Here is an 18903-nt window from a genome sequence, read left to right on the forward strand (position 1 = left end):
GCTCAATGGGCTCCTACCAAGTGAGGTTAGAATGTCTGTGTGATGTCATAAATTACACAAGGCTCAATGAGCTAAAACCAAGAGAGGTTAGAATGTTTGTGTGATGTCATAAAGTACTCAAGGCTCAATGGGCTCCACCAAGAGAGGTTAAAATGTTTGTGTGATGTCATAAAGTACACAAGGCTCAATGGGCTCCTACCAAGAGAGGTTAGACTGTTTGTGTGATGTCATAAAGTACACAAGGCTCAATGGGCTCCTACCAAGAGAGCTTAGAATGTTGGTGTGATATCATAAACTACACAAGGTTCAATGGGCTAATACCAAGAGAGGTTAGAATGTTTGTGTGATGTCATAAAGTACACAAGGCTCAATGGGCTCCTACCAAGAGAGGTTAGACTGTTTGTGTGATGTCATAAAGTACACAAGGCTCAATGGGCTAATACCAAGAGAGGTTAGAATGTTTGTGTGATGTCATAAACTACAAAAGGCTCAATGGGCTAATACCAAGAGAGGTTAGAATGTTTGTGTGATGTCATAAACTACACAAGGCTCAATGGGCTAATACCAAGAGAGGTTAGACTGTTTGTGTGATGTCATAAACTACACAAGGCTCAATGGGCTCCTACCAAGAGAGGTTGGGTTGTTTGTGTGATGTCATAAAGTACACAAGGCTCCATTGGCTCCACCAAGAGAGGTTAGAATGTTTGTGTGATGTCATAAAGTACACAAGGCTCAATGGGCTCCTACCAAGAGAGGTTGGGTAGTTTGTGTGATGTCATAAAGTACACAAGGCTCAATGGGCTCCACCAAGAGAGGTTAGAATGTTTGTGTGATGTCATAAAGTACACAAGGCTCAATGGGCTCCTACCAAGAGAGGTTAAACTGTTTGTGTGATGTCATAAAGTACACAAGGCTCAATGGGCTCCCACCAAGAGAGGTTAGAATGTTTGTGTAATGTCATAAAGTACACAAGGCTCAATGGGCTCCTACCAAGAGAGGTTGGGTAGTTTGTGTGATGTCATAAGGTACACAAGGCTCAATGGGCTCCTACCAAGTGAGGTTAGAATGTTTGTGTGATGTCATAAAGTACACAAGGCTCAATGGGCTCCTACCAAAAGAGGTTGGGTAGTTTGTGTGATGTCTTAAACTACACAAGGCTCAATGGGCTAATACCAAGAGAGGTTAGAATGTTTGTGTGATGTCATAAAGTACACAAGGCTCAATGGGCTCCTACAAAGAGAGGTTAGACTGTTTGTGTGATGTCATAAAGTACACAAGGCTCAATGGGCTCCTACCAAGAGAGGTTAGAATGTTTGTGTGATGTCATAAAGTACACAAGGCTCAATAGGCTCTTACCAAGAGAGGTTGGGTAGTTTGTGTGTCGTCATAAAGTGCACAATGCTCAATGGGCTCCTACCAAGTGAGGTTAGAATGTTTGTGTGATGTCATAAAGTACATAAGGCTCAATGGGCTCCTACCAAGAGAGGTTAGGTAGTTTGTGTGATGTCATAAAGTACACAAGGCTCAATGGGCTCCTACCAAGAGAGGTTAGAATGTTTGTGTGATGTCATAAATTACACAAGGCTCAATGGGCTCCTACCAAGAGAGGTTAGAATGTTTGTGTGATGTCATAAACTACACAAGGCTCAATGGGCCAATACCAAGAGAGGTTAGAATGTTTGTGTGATGTCATAAAGTACACAAGGCTCAATGGGCTCCTACCAAGAGAGGTTAGACTGTTTGTGTGATGTCATAAAGTACACAAGGCTCAATGGGCTCCTACCAAGAGAGGTTAGACTGTTTGTGTGATGTCATAAAGTACACAAGGCTCAATGGGCTCCTACCAAGAGAGGTTGGGTAGTTTGTGTGATGTCATAAAGTACACAATGCCTAATGGGCTCCTACCAAGTGAATTCACGTTTTTGTGTGATGTCACAAATTACACAAGTCTGCATTAGCTCGTCCAAGAGAGGTTAGAATGTTTGTGTGATGTCATAAAGTACACAAGGCTCAACAGGCTCCTACCAATAGAGGTTGGGTAGTTTGTGTGATGTCATAAAGTACACAAGGCTCAATGGGCTCCTACCAAGAGAGGTTGGGTAGTTTGTTTGATGTCATGAAGTACACAAAGCTCAATGGGCTCCACCAAGAGAGGTTGGGTAGTTTGTGTGATGTCATAAAGTACACAAAGCTGAATGGGCTCCACCAAGAGAGGTTGGGTAGTTTGTGTGTTGTCATGAAGTACACAAGGCTCAATGTGCTCCACCAAGAGAGGTTAGAATGTTTTGTGATGTCATGAAGTACACAAGGCTCAATGGGCTCCTACCAAGAGAGGTTAGACTGTTTGTGTGATGTCATGAAGTACACAAGGCTCAATGGGCTCCTACCAAGAGAGGTTAGAATGTTTGTGTGATGTCATAAAGTACACAAGGATCAATGGGCTCCTACCAAGAGAGCTTGGGTAGTTTGTGTGATGTCATAAAGTACACAAGGCTCAACAGGCTCCTACCAATAGAGGTTGGGTAGTTTGTGTGATGTCATAAAGTACACAAGGCTCAATGGGCTCCTACCAAGAGAGGTTGGGTAGTTTGTGTGAAGTCATGGAGTACACAAGGCTCAATGGGCTCCTACCAAGTGAGGTTAGAATGTCTGTGTGATGTCATAAATTACACAAGGCTCAATGAGCTAAAACCAAGAGAGGTTAGAATGTTTGTGTGATGTCATAAAGTACTCAAGGCTCAATGGGCTCCACCAAGAGAGGTTAAAATGTTTGTGTGATGTCATAAAGTACACAAGGCTCAATGGGCTCCTACCAAGAGAGGTTAGACTGTTTGTGTGATGTCATAAAGTACACAAGGCTCAATGGGCTCCTACCAAGAGAGCTTAGAATGTTGGTGTGATATCATAAACTACACAAGGTTCAATGGGCTAATACCAAGAGAGGTTAGAATGTTTGTGTGATGTCATAAAGTACACAAGGCTCAATGGGCTCCTACCAAGAGAGGTTAGACTGTTTGTGTGATGTCATAAAGTACACAAGGCTCAATGGGCTAATACCAAGAGAGGTTAGAATGTTTGTGTGATGTCATAAACTACAAAAGGCTCAATGGGCTAATACCAAGAGAGGTTAGAATGTTTGTGTGATGTCATAAACTACACAAGGCTCAATGGGCTAATACCAAGAGAGGTTAGACTGTTTGTGTGATGTCATAAACTACACAAGGCTCAATGGGCTCCTACCAAGAGAGGTTGGGTTGTTTGTGTGATGTCATAAAGTACACAAGGCTCCATTGGCTCCACCAAGAGAGGTTAGAATGTTTGTGTGATGTCATAAAGTACACAAGGCTCAATGGGCTCCTACCAAGAGAGGTTGGGTAGTTTGTGTGATGTCATAAAGTACACAAGGCTCAATGGGCTCCACCAAGAGAGGTTAGAATGTTTGTGTGATGTCATAAAGTACACAAGGCTCAATGGGCTCCTACCAAGAGAGGTTAAACTGTTTGTGTGATGTCATAAAGTACACAAGGCTCAATGGGCTCCCACCAAGAGAGGTTAGAATGTTTGTGTAATGTCATAAAGTACACAAGGCTCAATGGGCTCCTACCAAGAGAGGTTGGGTAGTTTGTGTGATGTCATAAGGTACACAAGGCTCAATGGGCTCCTACCAAGTGAGGTTAGAATGTTTGTGTGATGTCATAAAGTACACAAGGCTCAATGGGCTCCTACCAAAAGAGGTTGGGTAGTTTGTGTGATGTCTTAAACTACACAAGGCTCAATGGGCTAATACCAAGAGAGGTTAGAATGTTTGTGTGATGTCATAAAGTACACAAGGCTCAATGGGCTCCTACAAAGAGAGGTTAGACTGTTTGTGTGATGTCATAAAGTACACAAGGCTCAATGGGCTCCTACCAAGAGAGGTTAGAATGTTTGTGTGATGTCATAAAGTACACAAGGCTCAATAGGCTCTTACCAAGAGAGGTTGGGTAGTTTGTGTGTCGTCATAAAGTGCACAATGCTCAATGGGCTCCTACCAAGTGAGGTTAGAATGTTTGTGTGATGTCATAAAGTACATAAGGCTCAATGGGCTCCTACCAAGAGAGGTTAGGTAGTTTGTGTGATGTCATAAAGTACACAAGGCTCAATGGGCTCCTACCAAGAGAGGTTAGAATGTTTGTGTGATGTCATAAATTACACAAGGCTCAATGGGCTCCTACCAAGAGAGGTTAGAATGTTTGTGTGATGTCATAAACTACACAAGGCTCAATGGGCCAATACCAAGAGAGGTTAGAATGTTTGTGTGATGTCATAAAGTACACAAGGCTCAATGGGCTCCTACCAAGAGAGGTTAGACTGTTTGTGTGATGTCATAAAGTACACAAGGCTCAATGGGCTCCTACCAAGAGAGGTTAGACTGTTTGTGTGATGTCATAAAGTACACAAGGCTCAATGGGCTCCTACCAAGAGAGGTTGGGTAGTTTGTGTGATGTCATAAAGTACACAATGCCTAATGGGCTCCTACCAAGTGAATTCACGTTTTTGTGTGATGTCACAAATTACACAAGTCTGCATTAGCTCGTCCAAGAGAGATTAGAATGTTTGTGTGATGTCATAAAGTACACAAGGCTCAATGGACTCCACCAAGAGAGGTTACAATGTTTGTGTGATGTCATAAAGTACACAAGGCTCAATGGGCTCCTACCAAGAGAGGTTAGAATTTTTGTGTGATGTCATAAAGTACACAAGGCTCAATGGGCTCCACCAAGAGAGGTTAAAATGTTTGTGTGATGTCATAAAGTACACAAGGCTCAATGGGCTCCTACCAAGAGAGTTTGGGTAGTTTGTGTGATGTCATAAAGTACACAAGGCTCAATGGGCTCCACCAAGAGAGGTTAGAATGTTTGTGTGATGTCATAAAGTACACAAGGCTGAATGGGCTCCTACCAATAGAGGTTGGGTAGTTTGTGTGATGTCAAAAAGTATACAAGACTCCCTGGGCTCCTACCAAGAGATGTTTGGTTGTGTGATGTCATAAAGTACTCAGGTCTCATTGGCCACTACCCAGTGAGGTTGGGTTGTTTGTGTGATGTCAAAATCAACATTAGGCTTCTTTATTGAGAAGTTACATTGTTTATGTGACGTCATGATGGACACAAGGCTATTTTGGCTCCTTCCCAGCACGGTTAGATGGTTTCATTGTGACACCATAGTGCATGGGAGGCTCCTCCCCCGAGAGGTTCGATTGCTTGTCTGATATCTTATTTCCTTTATGTCTCTTCCGCCACCTCCACTTTGAGGTTAGAATGCATAACTGCTTGATGACATTATGTTTCAGGCCACACTTCCTCTCCACTGTGTCACTGGAAAGATTTATTTCTGGGATTTTGAGGAGCACTGCATGCCGGTATCCTGTGACATCAACGCGCTTTAAAAGAGGGATGTACAAGAAGCAACGCACAGATTTTGGTTGTGGGGGAATTTCCTGAGGTTCTGGTGGAGTTAGTGTGTGACAGTGAAATCTGTGACTATCTTGTTTGATTCAAGGTTTTTGATGAAAAAGCCTTGAATCTGGTATTCCAGCATGGCGTAGGCCAGCCTTCGGCATTTGACTGGCGGACGGGCGATGAAGATGGACTCTATTTGATGCCACAGTGGAGGCTTCATTGCATATTATGATGCAGTCACTCCACTGACTGTGTAGGATACCAGAAGGTAGCTCCCTCTACATGAAGCGAGCTGCAGCTGAATATTAGAAGCCTAGACAAACCGATGGTAACCTTAGGGAGGTTGACTTGAGATGCCTTTATGATTGGCTGGGAGACCTTCGTACCATAGGCTGCTTTGGAGATTCTATGGGTCTTATTGGAGGTCCAAGGAATCTTGCTTTGAGGTCACTCTTTCACTGGGAACCAGTTGAACAACCGTACAGCATGTGTCATGTGACCATGGCAATATTGCATTGTATTGTATTGTATTTTAATTGCATTTATATAACACTTACTACACCTGACGAGGCGTCAAAGCGATTTTTCGGCGAGTAGCACGCTACTCCGGGACCCATAGAGGATTAGTGTTGAATTAGTATAGTGAAACATGCAAGTACATTTTTAGTGGTGGATAGGTTAGTCAGTTATTTGGATTTGGAAGGCTAGCAGAAGGATAGAGGAGGAAATAAGGTTTGTATTTATATAGCACGTGTTACCCCTGATGGGGTGTTGAAGCACGCTATTCAGGAAGCCCATAAAGGATTAGTGGTGAATTAGTATGGTGAAATATGAAAGTAATTTGAGTGGTGGATATCAGTCAGTTATTTGGAGTCAGAAGGATAGCGGAGGGATAAAAGTGGAAGAAAGATTTGCATTCATATAGCACTTGTTACCCCTGATGGATGTTGAAGCGCTTTTCTGGCGAGTAGCACGCCACTCCGGAACCCATAAAGGATTAGTGTTGAAAATTAGTATAGTATAAATATGAAGTAATTTGAGTAGTGGATATGTTATTCAGTTATTTGGGTAGAGATGGGTAGGTGGGGGATATTGAAGGGAAAGAGGTTTGTATTTATATTACGCTTGCGACCCCTGATGGGGTTTTGGAGCGCTCCGGAACCCATCAGGATTAGTGTTGAATTAGTATGGTGAAACATGAAAGTCATTTTAGTGGTGGATATGTTATTATAGGTCATTATGAGTTAATCGCAGTCATTACGCTCCTTTTGTATCTCACTGAGAACTTTCTTGGGTTGCCCAGTATGGAAGGTGTTGCAGTAGACGCTATGTCCTTGGGAGGAAGTGGGAGGGGTAAGCCTCTTTTTAGCAGTCGCGGTTGACACAACTCATCCTTGGTTCCTCCTTTTCATTGAGGGCTGTCCGGTCATTGTCATACATAGAACCATTGTTGTATCATATCAGAACTGGCTTTGGTGGTGATTCCATTAATTCAGGCCAGGAAATAGAAATTTTAGGCATTCAGCTGGCCTCCAAGATTAGCCTTCTTCTAATTATGTTACAGCCACTGTTGAGTTTGCTTCAGACTGTTTCAGATCTCTACTCCAGTTTGAGGTAAATTTCAGAGCCCGCCTCATACTTTACGTAGCCAGCGTGGTGACATCGGAGTGGGTAGGAGATTTTTCAAGCACCTTTCCTGTGTAGATGTATGTTGGTGATAATACCACATATATCTCTGACTTAGCCACCTCCATGGACATGGCCTGTGTATTTATCAGTGGCTCGGGCCTCACTGAAGAGTCTGCGACTGCCCTGACTTTGTTAGTTCCCGCAAATTCTGATGCAGAGTACTTAAACATGGAACGAAAGCAGGGGAAGGCGGGGCTAACATTGTCAACGAACTTCTGAAAGTGAATAGGACTGCATGCTAAGGGTAGGTGAAATTGGGATTTACCTTATTTTAGAAATATGTACATGTTTGTGAAAATTATGCAAAATTATGTAAATTTCACAAAATTTACATGTCGGAATGTTGCTTGAAAATTGCATCACATGGAGAAAACATGTCTCTTTGCCATGCTTCTGCTGTTCCTACTGAGACATTTTCTGCATGAACAAATTCCGGGTGGGTGAAATTCAATTACAGGTAAAGCGTGCAAAATGGCAAGAAGTTAAACAAAATTTGTGCAAGCAAAATTTGCAAAGTCTAAATGATAATTTTGCCCAGGCATTATGCATACCTCAAGAGAGTCGGAGAGGTGAATGACTCCAGTCACCGGTCTCTGTAGCAAGACCATGGTCAACATAACCACGTTGTGTTTTTTCCCTCCCGGTTCTCCCTGGATTCTTTCCTTGATTTGCTGCCTTCGTGGGGTTCTCCCTGCCACCCATCCTCTCTCGATCCTGAATATTCACATACAGGAAAATCGTCCCAGTAATCCCCATTCCAAAGAGTTGCCTGATCTTCGAAGGTTCATAAAATCTGGATCAATCTAAAACCAACTCATACATCATGCAACATACTCTTGGTCAACTTCTAGCTAGAACTTGTCTGGAGTTCTGGAACGACCTTCGTCTTCACCGCTGAACGGCATCCTCTCTCACAGAATTCAGAAAGGACTCAGGACCTGGGTCTTCGACTGACCGCAGCAGGACCCTAGCTCCTGGATACCCTCACGGGTGATTAGCCGCGCTATACAAATCTCGATCGATTGATTGATTGTATCAATCCCTCCCCATTCCTTGGTCTACCAATTCCTCCTCCAAGGATCATTGACCAGCCTGAAGCCCCTGCCAGCGCTCAAGGTGAACTTTACTAAAACTTCGGGTACGGTTCAACCGGCTAATAATAGCGGTTGAGAACATTGATCCACCGCTCGACCTGGAGGGTCGTGTCCTGGACTATTTCACCATCTTTTATCCGCGCACATTGCGGTTTTCATTCCTATGGCACCCGGATATACTCAAAAAAGCACAGGGTGCTCGGTGGTTGTTTTCACAGTTGTGCTTCCTGAAGAAATGTGGGCATTTAGAGAACATCCAAGGGTGTTCAGGAACTACTAAAAACATTGCTACTTGGGCAGAAAGCAACAAGTATTTTCGAGTAAGTCGAGTTTACTAGTTATCCAGACACACACAGTACATGAAAGAACCACCAGCAATAATTCTTGCCTAAAAAACATAAAGAAAATAGCATTAAGTTCAATCGGGTCAAAAAAATAATCTTTTTTTATTGTGCATTCATAAAACATGGTCTCAGTGAACTTGTAAAACGAATCAGGTTTCGTTATTGGACAACTCCTGGCGCTATCTAAGATACATGAACGTGATGCGAGCTGAATTTCTATGGTTGGTGTTTGTAAACAATGTCAACATAAAGCTGAAATGTGTGGGTGCACTGCATACGTTTTCGATATGGGACTGAAACATGCATCATACTGATAAGAATACCTCCCAGAGCCCTTTTTATTACGTCATGGCAGTGGAAATAAATGTGTCCTGATAACTCAAGTTATTTAGAGCAATCCATACTACTATTATAAAGAGAGAGCTGAAACCTTTGAGGCGGGTAAACTCAAGAAGTACAGCACCAATCACAACATCCAATACAGCATTGGAAAGGGGAGTTGCAGCAGATGAACATAGGCTATACAGGTGGCCAACATATACATTAGAAACGTCAAAGAACCTTAGGGATAAAGTAGTCCCTTGTGGGCGTGGGCGTTGGTGTGGGCGTGTCGGGGGCGTGTTCGTGGGCGTGTCAAACTACACACATTTTACTTTGTGGCCGTAACCGTTGTCAGAGGGGCGCGGGCGTGTCAAACTACACACTCAGAGGGCCGTGGGCGTGTCGGGGGCGTGGTCATAGCCATGTCATAGTACACACATTATACTTTGTGAGAGGGGCGTACCACAACAGCGTTCTCAGAGGGGCGTGCCACAAATTTTATAACATAAAAATGGCCGCTTCATTCAGTAGCGCGCCTTTCCATTCACGAGTTATAATCACTTCTCACACGTCCGTATAGAAGACACAAGGTGCACCGCATTCACGCACATTGCCATTCAGGCGGCGTTAATAACATATGCTGCGAAGCAACCTTTGTGGGCATTAGCGTTACCGATCTCAACCGGGGATAAAAGCAGGCGTCTCAGAATGCACACGCCCACACGTCTCAGAATGCACACGCCCACACACAACAACGCTGAACAGCACGCACACCTCAGGACATGCATGAATGGTAATCTCACTGTGATGAGATTAGCGTTCGTGCACGTCGTGAGGTGTGCGTGCCCTTCAGAGTTGTTGTGTGTGGGCGTGTGCATTCTAAGACGCCTGCTGCATTGCAAAGAAGTGGGGTAGTGTCCGGTAAAGTTTGCCGTCCTTCAGGTAAATCTTTTTTATACCCGGACAACGTCGGGACGGGCAGCTAGTAATACTAATAAGTGCGAAATCACACACCTATTAGGACATAGCAAAGGCCAAATTCCTGTATATTACCAGAGTAGTGTGAAGTGAACTTTACGTGAGATAAACGCTGTTCACTGCTTCAAAAATTGAATATTTACAACACTTTAACCAAAGAAACCACACTCTTAACAGTCACGTTGCCTCATCCATTTGATTTTACCTTATTGCACAAACGTCACCTTTTACACCCTATTTTTTTTGTATTCCTTTTTTTAAAGATAAAATCACATGAACAAAATTACATGGCATAAATTGTATATGCACATGGACAGGATGTGATATGCTCTTTGATACCACTGTTGAGGGAGAGCCATGGCTCATCCCTACTTTAAAGCACGTGTACTAATATAAACACACTTATTGCTACAGTGCCCGTGACAAATTCCATGCTTTTACCATTGTACAGCGAAACTGATGAGGGACAACAATCTTTGCTGCCTCCCACATTGCCTGTTACAATGATTTTACACAAGAAAGTTTCTTAATACTTACCTGTCCTCTAATACTTACCTGACTGATCTCTTCAGGGTTATTTCATCTCACTGCATACATTTAATCCCTTCTATCCTGATTTGGACAATTACCTTTTTATTCCTAGAACACATGAAGGACATCATGACATAGACCACAGATGCAGGTCTGCAGAGTATAATATGCTATTTATTACCAGTGTTTATGGAAAGGAGCAGTGCCGGATTACCAAATAGGCAAAGTAGGCACCGGCCTACGGGCCCCACTCCTTTTTGGGGCCCCTTGACAATGGACCAAAATAATACTGATTTGATCTTGAAAGAAAATTACAATCAATCTTTCTTAAATATTGTTTCCAAAAGATAGAATAAAATTAATCAACTCAAAGAAACAAACATTTTACATTAAAGACTCTAAAGAGAAAATACTATTTTAATGTAATGTACACATTAACAACTTAAAGTACATAAACCAGGGACATCAGTTTCATATAAGGGTTTGTCTCTTAAAAGCTCAACTTCTGGCAGCTGTCAGTTTGTAAAAACATGCGGTTCATTGGGTGTTAGGAGATAATTTGTGAGCGGGACCCCAAATATTCGACTGCCTACGGCCCTCCACAGTGGGGAAATAACAAAGATGCAGCAGAATAGATCGAAAAGAAAATTCTTTCTAGAGGAAAAATTGAATTTATCCCTCTCACGGACTTAAATTAATGTCCAATTATTTATTTTACTAAAAAAAAACAATTCTCAGGAGTAGTCCAAAACGGATATTTTTATATACTTTTTAGAATAGGACAATAAAAACAATTATATATACACGAATTATATATACAAAAAACAACAACAAGAACAATACATGTATCTAAACAAAGACATCATTCCTTGCTACCCTTATTTGATATTACGGATGCAAGAAAAAAGGTTTTAAAAAGGGTTTAATCCGGCAATATGAAGGGTTTAATGGGCAATATGACCCAATCGCGACTTTGCCGCTTGCCTGTTGTATCTCCTCCACACACGCAACAATTGTAATAAATAGCATATTACACTCTGCACATCTGCGTATATACTAACTGTGTTAACGAATCTCTTCATGGTGCATTCTCCATTTTATTGCACCTGTTACCGATTGTCAATCATCTGGGGTTAATGTCCACAATGCTAGTGTCCTCAAAAAATGGACTTACACCTAGGCATCTCCATAACATTACATCCCCAACGGACTTAACAAAGAGCTCACCAGAGGTGTGGCGCAGCGGCTAGGGCGGCGGACTCCGGAATCTGGGGATCACGGTTCAATCCCTGGCAGCGGCGGCAAATTAGCCCAGCACCATGTGACTCTGGGCTCTTCCTGACGGCGCCTAGAAACCCTTACGGATGATTGTGCGCTTTACAAATGTGGATTATACTGCTGTTTTAAAACAAAGGTATATATTTTCTGTGTACCCCCCCCACTATCCGATAGTGTATATATAATTGTCATGGATAAGTCCCTGCTATACATTTAGCAGGCCTGGGTGAAATCTTGAGACATTTTCCTGCCACTAATTTCACAATTCACAGAAGGCACTGGTCCCATCCCCCAAAGTTAGCACAGAAGACATTGGCTCCATCACTCCCCGGTAACGTGGAGGCTTTTACCCTTTAGACCAAGGTCTAAGTAGGAGGCATTCATCCCATTACCTTGGCAAGAGCAGGTGAGTTGGGTGGACTCACTCCATGTTGGAGCAGAAGACCTTTGCATCATGGCTCCATGCTGGAACAGAAGACAGACATAGGGCCATATGTATCATTGAAAAATGCGATCGCAAACGCAGAAATGTGGAGAATTTCAGCGTTTGTGATCACAATTAGGCTTAATGTTATGTATAAAAGAAAATTGCCTCGCAAAATAAGGAATCGCAAAATTTGCGATTCCTTATTTTGCAAATGCGTTTAAGGAATCACAATTTGCGATTCCTTAAATGGAATATATGAGGCACCCAAATTGTGCCAATATGGCATAAGGAATCACAAATTAACACCAACTTCAAGTTGGTGGTAATTCGCGATTTCTTTGAAAAACACATACATGCACTTTGAATAAAGCATGTATGTGTGCCACTTGTGCACACATGTACATTTCAGCGGTGCAACAGGGTGTCCTTTTGACACCCTTGAAATTGCATTCTCAATTTGCGATTCTCTAATTGAAAATCGTAAAGTGAGAATGTCTTCCCGTTCTTCCCTCTAGAGGCCCATAGGATTGAACGGGGAGGTATTCCTTAATGCGAATTGCAATTTGTGATACGCTATTAAGGTATATGTAGGATTTGCTAAATTATTTGCAAATCCTACATTCATAGCATTTTGCGATTCTCAAATAGGGATTCTCTAAAAATCGCTATTTGAGAATCGCAAAACCAAAGTTTCATACATATGGCCCATAGGTCCTTGCCCTTTGTTAGAACAGAGGAACCTGACCGCATCACCCTAACCTAGAACACAGGACACGTGTTTCCTCAGCCTGGATTAAAAAATACCCTAGTCACATCAACACAGATTAGAACAAGTCCTTGGCCCCATATTCCAAGACTGCAACAGGAAGGTATTTCACTAAAGCTCCAGGGCAGAGCAGACATTTGGCCCATAACCCAGGTCAGAGTGGGAGGTCTTTGATCACAACAGAAGGAAAAAACTGCTGCCTTTAGCTCCATCACACAAGGTTGGGGGGTGCTACACTGCTTCTCGTTGTCTGTAGTTAAAACAGGAAATCTCATTGGCCAAGGTTCAAGGATGAGACATTCATTCTAGAGCACAATCTTAGTACAAGAAACCTGAGCCAACTTCTTCCAGGTTGAACAGAAGCCCTTGCTTTCATTGCTTCACGCTTCCTATCTTCCTGTCCATCGTTATCCTTTCACACCCGCCTTGTACCTCATCTTCCATTACCCAGGAAGTCATCTTATTCTCTACCATGGATTTGTAAGCGACCCATTCATTGGCACCCTCTTATACTCTCAGATGCCTTCTCGTACCCTCTGAGGTCTTCTTACCCGATGGCACATTAATCTCCTGTCTTCTTGTACCGAAGTCTGATATCTTCACTCATCATACATTTTGCTCATAAAAGCATCTTTCTTCACTGGTTGAACATGGTATCCCAGATGTACTCATGTGCCCTCTTTTGCCCTTATATTTCCAGGTGTTCGCGCTGAATGTCGTAGATGTGGAGTTAGGAATAGTAAATCTATACTTCCCTATATGCACTTAACTTTTGATATTTTGTCCCCGATATTCTGTCCTTTATAATCTATCTCGTTATTGTTGGTGTCGATACACAGTAGTATAACATATTTCCTGTTGTTCCCTGCCCGTCCTCCGCCTCTCAGGCTTTTTCATGTTATCTCTGCTCATATCGGACACCTGAGACCTCCTGTTCCTTGGTGTGCCTTGTTGTGCCTTTCTGTACCCTTGTTTGTCTTGTTGAGCCATGTTGTGCCCTCTAGTGCTTTCTTTAATTATTAGAAGCCCTAAATGACTATTCAGTGCCATCCTAGGTCCTTTGTGCCCTCTTCTGCCCTCAGATGCTGTACTGTACCTTCTGTTGCTTAGATGTCCTACCACGCCTTGCTTCACCCTCATGTGCCATCCTGCACCCACATCCTATCCCTGTCTCATGTGCCCTATAAAGCCTTCCCGAGCTTCTGCGACCCTTCAGTTTTGTGGTCACCACCCTCACAGCCCTATATTCATGTTCTTTTCCTTGTCTTTGCAGTCCCACCAGCTGCTTCGGAGGTGGAGGAGGAGGAGGAGGGATGAAGGCCGACGCTTCTCTCAGACCCCTGGCTCCCAGCAGCATCACGGAAGCCTTCACCGAGCAGGCCTCCAACCCCTGCTGCTACGAGTTCAGCTTCGAGATGCTGGTGAAAGGGCCATGCCTGCTGGCAGGTACTGTCCCTCCTCTGTTTAATATTCCATCTATGCCCTCTGTACCTCACTAACCAAATCCTCTGAATGCTTTCACAATATTAGGAGGGCAACCTAATTTCCTTGTTCACGTTGAACTTTCCAATTCGAATTGCATGTATCTGTAATCACTATTTTGTTTTTAATTACTTTCCATATCTCATTTTTCAATAAATTTTCAGACGTTGTTGACTTTTTTCATAAAGTTCTTTTTTATTAAGTATCCAATTCCACCACACCTAAAACAGACCAAGCCAACACGTTTCATCCCTTATATGGACTTCATCAGGGACTAAACAACTTTTAAAAAACATGTAATACTTTTCCACTTATTAAAATCAACAATTCTGTTTTTTATTTTTACATTAGATTTTAAAAAAACTTCAATATTTTCAGAGAAAAAAATTGGTTTATTTAAAAAGTAATAACAGACATGGTGGTCCATCCCTTTGATGGCTGCAATTCCCAATGGGTCGCAAACCTCATTAATATCTATGAGGTAGGTCGATTTGCGTGCCACTAGACTTCGCTAACTGAAAGTCAACACGTTTCATACATTAGCAGTAGTGATTCTAGAAAAGCGATTCGCAGAACTTAGGAAAATCGTATTTCCTAATATTAGTACATCTAGCCCAAAGTCAATAGTGATCAGGGCTCGAGTCGGGGTACCATGCGGGTGGACAGCGTCCCCCCACTTATTTTACCGGGAGCTCGATAACTAGAGCAAATGGAGCCACACATTCACTCTTTGGCCTCTCTGGGGCGAAATCGAAGCCCTTCAGAACGCTGCTCACGCTGCTGGCTTCTCTGATGCAAACTCATCTAAGGGGTGAGCGAGGGGAGGCAATGAGTCTGATGGTGTCAAGCCACCTTTCGTGACATCACTTCCTGTTGTGACGTCAGTGTCCCCCCCACTTCTTTTTTAGGTCTTGCGACCTATCAATGCGCGCAAGCGCATTGAGCGGAGCGAGAATTCAAGTGCTCAAAAAACTCGTGAAACCAAGGGTTTCGTTCGTGCGGTTTTCTTTAAGTTCACGTGAATCACGTGAGCAAACAAGCACGCGCATCAGCCTCCCTCCCTCCTAATTGCATTTTTTCACCGCCGCACAGCACATCAAAGGGCTTCTCCCAGCGTGTGCTGTGCGGCTTCTCCTCCCCTAATTATTCATGGCTGGCCGGCCGGCCGTACTTTCAGTTTCCCGGCCGCTCATGTTTTATCTCTCCCCCACTGCCTGGATCCATCATGGAGTTTACAGCGCTTTATTCAACATAATTATTCATTAGGTTGCCAGCAAAGATTCATTGTCCCAACGCGTTTCAACTCGGCTATTGATTCTTTTTCACTGGAAAATACAAACCGAAAATTCCGAAAATGACATGTTTTTTTTAAAGCACCATGGTCCAGATGTAGGTGTCTAAATACCGGTCGGAAACGGCCGAAAATACCGATTTTCGGCCGTTTCCGACCGGTATTTGGATATTGGTATGTAGGGCTGTGAAAAACATACAGATTCGGTAATTTTACCGAATCGGTAATTTTACAGATTCGATAAAATTACCGATCGGTAAAATTACCGAATCTGTATTTTCTTATGTAGGTAGCACTTTAAACAGTGCTACAGGGCCTTTAGAATTCGTTATTTACCATGGAATACTATTCCATGGTAAATAACGAATTCCAGTGTACATGCACATCTGTGCATGTACACCTGTGCCATGTGGCACACAGACATGCCCTAAGGGCATGTCTGTGTGTCACATGGCACACAAGCCAGGAACAGGGGTGCAACAGGGTGTCAAAGTGACACCCTGTCACCCTTGCAAATTCGGTAATTTTACCGATTCTGTAATTACAGAATCGGTATTTCCCATTGATTCCTATGGGCTTCAAAGCCCATAGGAATCAATGGGCAATACCGATTCGGTATTTACAGAATCGGTAAATACCGAGGGCCCGATGTAGGTCGGTCGGTAACGGCCGAAAATCGGTATTTTCGGCCGTTACCGACCGGTATTTGTGCTTTGATATGTAGGGCCACATATTTTACAGATTCGGTAAATTTACCGATCGGTAAATTTACCGAATCTGTAAAATACCGAATCGGTATTTTTACCTATTCGATAAATATGATATGTAGGTGGGACTCTTCTGAGTCCCACAACCCTTACCGAATCTGTATTTTACCATCAAATATATTTGATGGTAAAATACCGATTCCGGTGTGCATGCACATGTGTGCATGCACACCTGTGCCATATGACAGGCAGACCTGCCCTTAGGGCAGGTATGCCTGCCACATGGCCCCGAACCTTTTTTGGGGGTGCTAGAGGGTGTCAAAGTGACACCCCCTGCACCCTTGTCAAAATCGGTATTTACCGATTCGGTAAATACCGACCGGTAATGCCCCATTCATTCCTATGGGCTTCAAAGCCCATAGGAATGAATGGAGCATTACCGGTCGGTATTTACCGAATCGGTAAATACAGATATTTACCGATTCGGTAAATGGAACATCTGGATGTTCCTACATACCCCCCCTTCTTATTTACCGATTCTTAATTACCGAATCAGTAAAATTCGGTAATTAAAAATCGGTAAATAAGTCCTACCTACATCGGGCCCCGAATCTTTACGATTCGGTATTTACAGATTCTGAAATACCTACATCTCCCCCCTTCATATTTACCACTTCTTAAATACTGAATCGGTAAAATTCGGTATTTAAGAAGTGGTAAATAAGAATTACCTACATCGGGCCCCTAATTCCTGGAGCCTGAGTGTCATTTCATCTTCGCATGCTCAGAGAATTGTAATCGACAGTTTGTTTTAGTGCAGTGTATGAAATTCTTCCTTGAACACATTGCAAAATGTAATTTGGAATTTTTCAAAACAGCCAATTCAGTGCGCACAATAAAATTTTCTATTCGCCAAAATGCAGGCAACCCATAGTTCGATATTAACATTGCATCTTTTTCATCTTCTGTCAGGGCGGCTTCAGTGCGGCAGGCACGGTGCTTCCAGGCTTAAATCGAACATCTATCTTTTCCCTTAAAGAACAAGCATTGGCATAGCCAATAGGTCTTGCTTTTCACTTATAAGGTCCCAAAGGCGAGACCTATTGGCTATGCCAATGCTTGTTTAGGACTTGTGCCCTGATAGTGATACAGTAACAAGCGGTGCACATTCTGAAAGCAGACAATTAAGCTGTTTGCGAAGCCAAACTCCAAATAACTAAAAAATGCTGAAATATACGTGACTCATTCTTCCATCGCCAGCTGTGAGCAGCACACCCATCCCTGTTTTTCCATTTGCATTCTGACACTCGTGATCCTGCATTTATAATAGAAAAGTTATTAAAATAAACACAACCCCAAGAACGCAATGTGAAAAGCAGGTCTGGGCCATCTAGTCACGCCTGGCATAGGAGGCCAGGAAATCTTTGCTAAAATAGCGCCTGGACGTGCTTTTCCACTTACTTTTAGCCGCCCCTGGAGCTCCTTGTAGGCGTGGGTGCAGGGTAGGCTAATTCTACGACTGCTTTTTAGGTCTCGGTAATATCCGGTCGAAGACCGGAAGTCCGAGAATTATTGTTACTTAGTAGGCTGCTTTATCCCCGCCTCTGTTTTCGTCTCTCCTCCATTGGCTGGCTTCCTAAACAGAGGCCAGCCATTGGAGGAGAGAGCCATCCCTCCAAAGAAGCTCCGTCTTTTTCGGATTTGGGGGCGTGATTTTTTGCGTTCTTTAGACAGTGACGTTGTCTGTCACTCAGAACCACAAAACCACACCCCCAATTCCGAAAAAAATCAGAAGCTTCCAGCCGCCATTTTGCAGCTGTCCCTCCGAGCACCTACAGGCTGGCACGCAAGTCCGCTCCCCAAAAACTTGGTAATGGAATGTTGGGGTGCTGCAGGCAAGGAGCGGGGGGCACAGTTCAGTCTGTGTGGGCCCCCAGTGCTGGAACAGTACGGCCGCTGCAGTATCGACGGATGGCAGTCCGGGGCTCTGGGCTTCCCGGTGAGCTGCCTTCCTCCATCCTCCGCCGCTCGGAGCAGGTACCTCCCCCTCTCAGCCTCGAGATGTCTTTCCCTGAATCTTACAGTGTAGCCAGCCTTTCAGAGATAAGGAGCTAGCGCCTAACCATCTTCGAGTCTCAGACAGACCCTTCTCCAGATAGGGTAGATTAAGCTGAGGTGGGACGTCATTCTCATTCGCCACGAGGATAAATAAAATATTTGCGTGGCGCCGGAGGATGTGACCACGGAGTGCATTCATCATCAGACTGTCGCACTAGCACACCGGTGAGTTCGCCCGCTCGCTCAAACACAAGCCGTAGACACAATTCCAGCTGGGCATCCTCCGTCTCCTAGTAACTGCCTCCGAGAGGAGACCCGGAGTTTGCATCCTCTGTGATCTGTTCGGTGTGCGTTTGACAGCGCCGAGGTACCGGGGCATATGATGATGTTTCATATCTGCCTGACTTTCAGTTAGGTAGAGTCCTAGGAGCTCGCAGGTGCTGAATGTATTAAAGAAAATTATTGTATTATCCCCATGTGCAGCCGTCATTGTAGA

The 18903-nt window shown here is 43.6% G+C and overlaps 1 protein-coding gene across 1 annotated transcript in view; it reads left to right on the plus strand.

Annotated features, from left to right (window-relative positions):
• Window positions 1-18903, plus strand: part of VWA5B2 (von Willebrand factor A domain containing 5B2) — a 397568-nt gene that overhangs the window by 204784 nt on the left and 173881 nt on the right. The window contains exon 5 of the mRNA XM_078665491.1: window positions 14143-14315. Coding sequence (XP_078521617.1) covers window positions 14143-14315 — 173 coding nt within the window. The remainder of the gene's footprint in view (window positions 1-14142; window positions 14316-18903) is intronic.

The sequence above is a fragment of the Lissotriton helveticus genome, chromosome 11, assembly GCF_964261635.1.
Source record: "Lissotriton helveticus chromosome 11, aLisHel1.1, whole genome shotgun sequence".
NCBI lineage: Eukaryota > Metazoa > Chordata > Amphibia > Caudata > Salamandridae > Lissotriton > Lissotriton helveticus.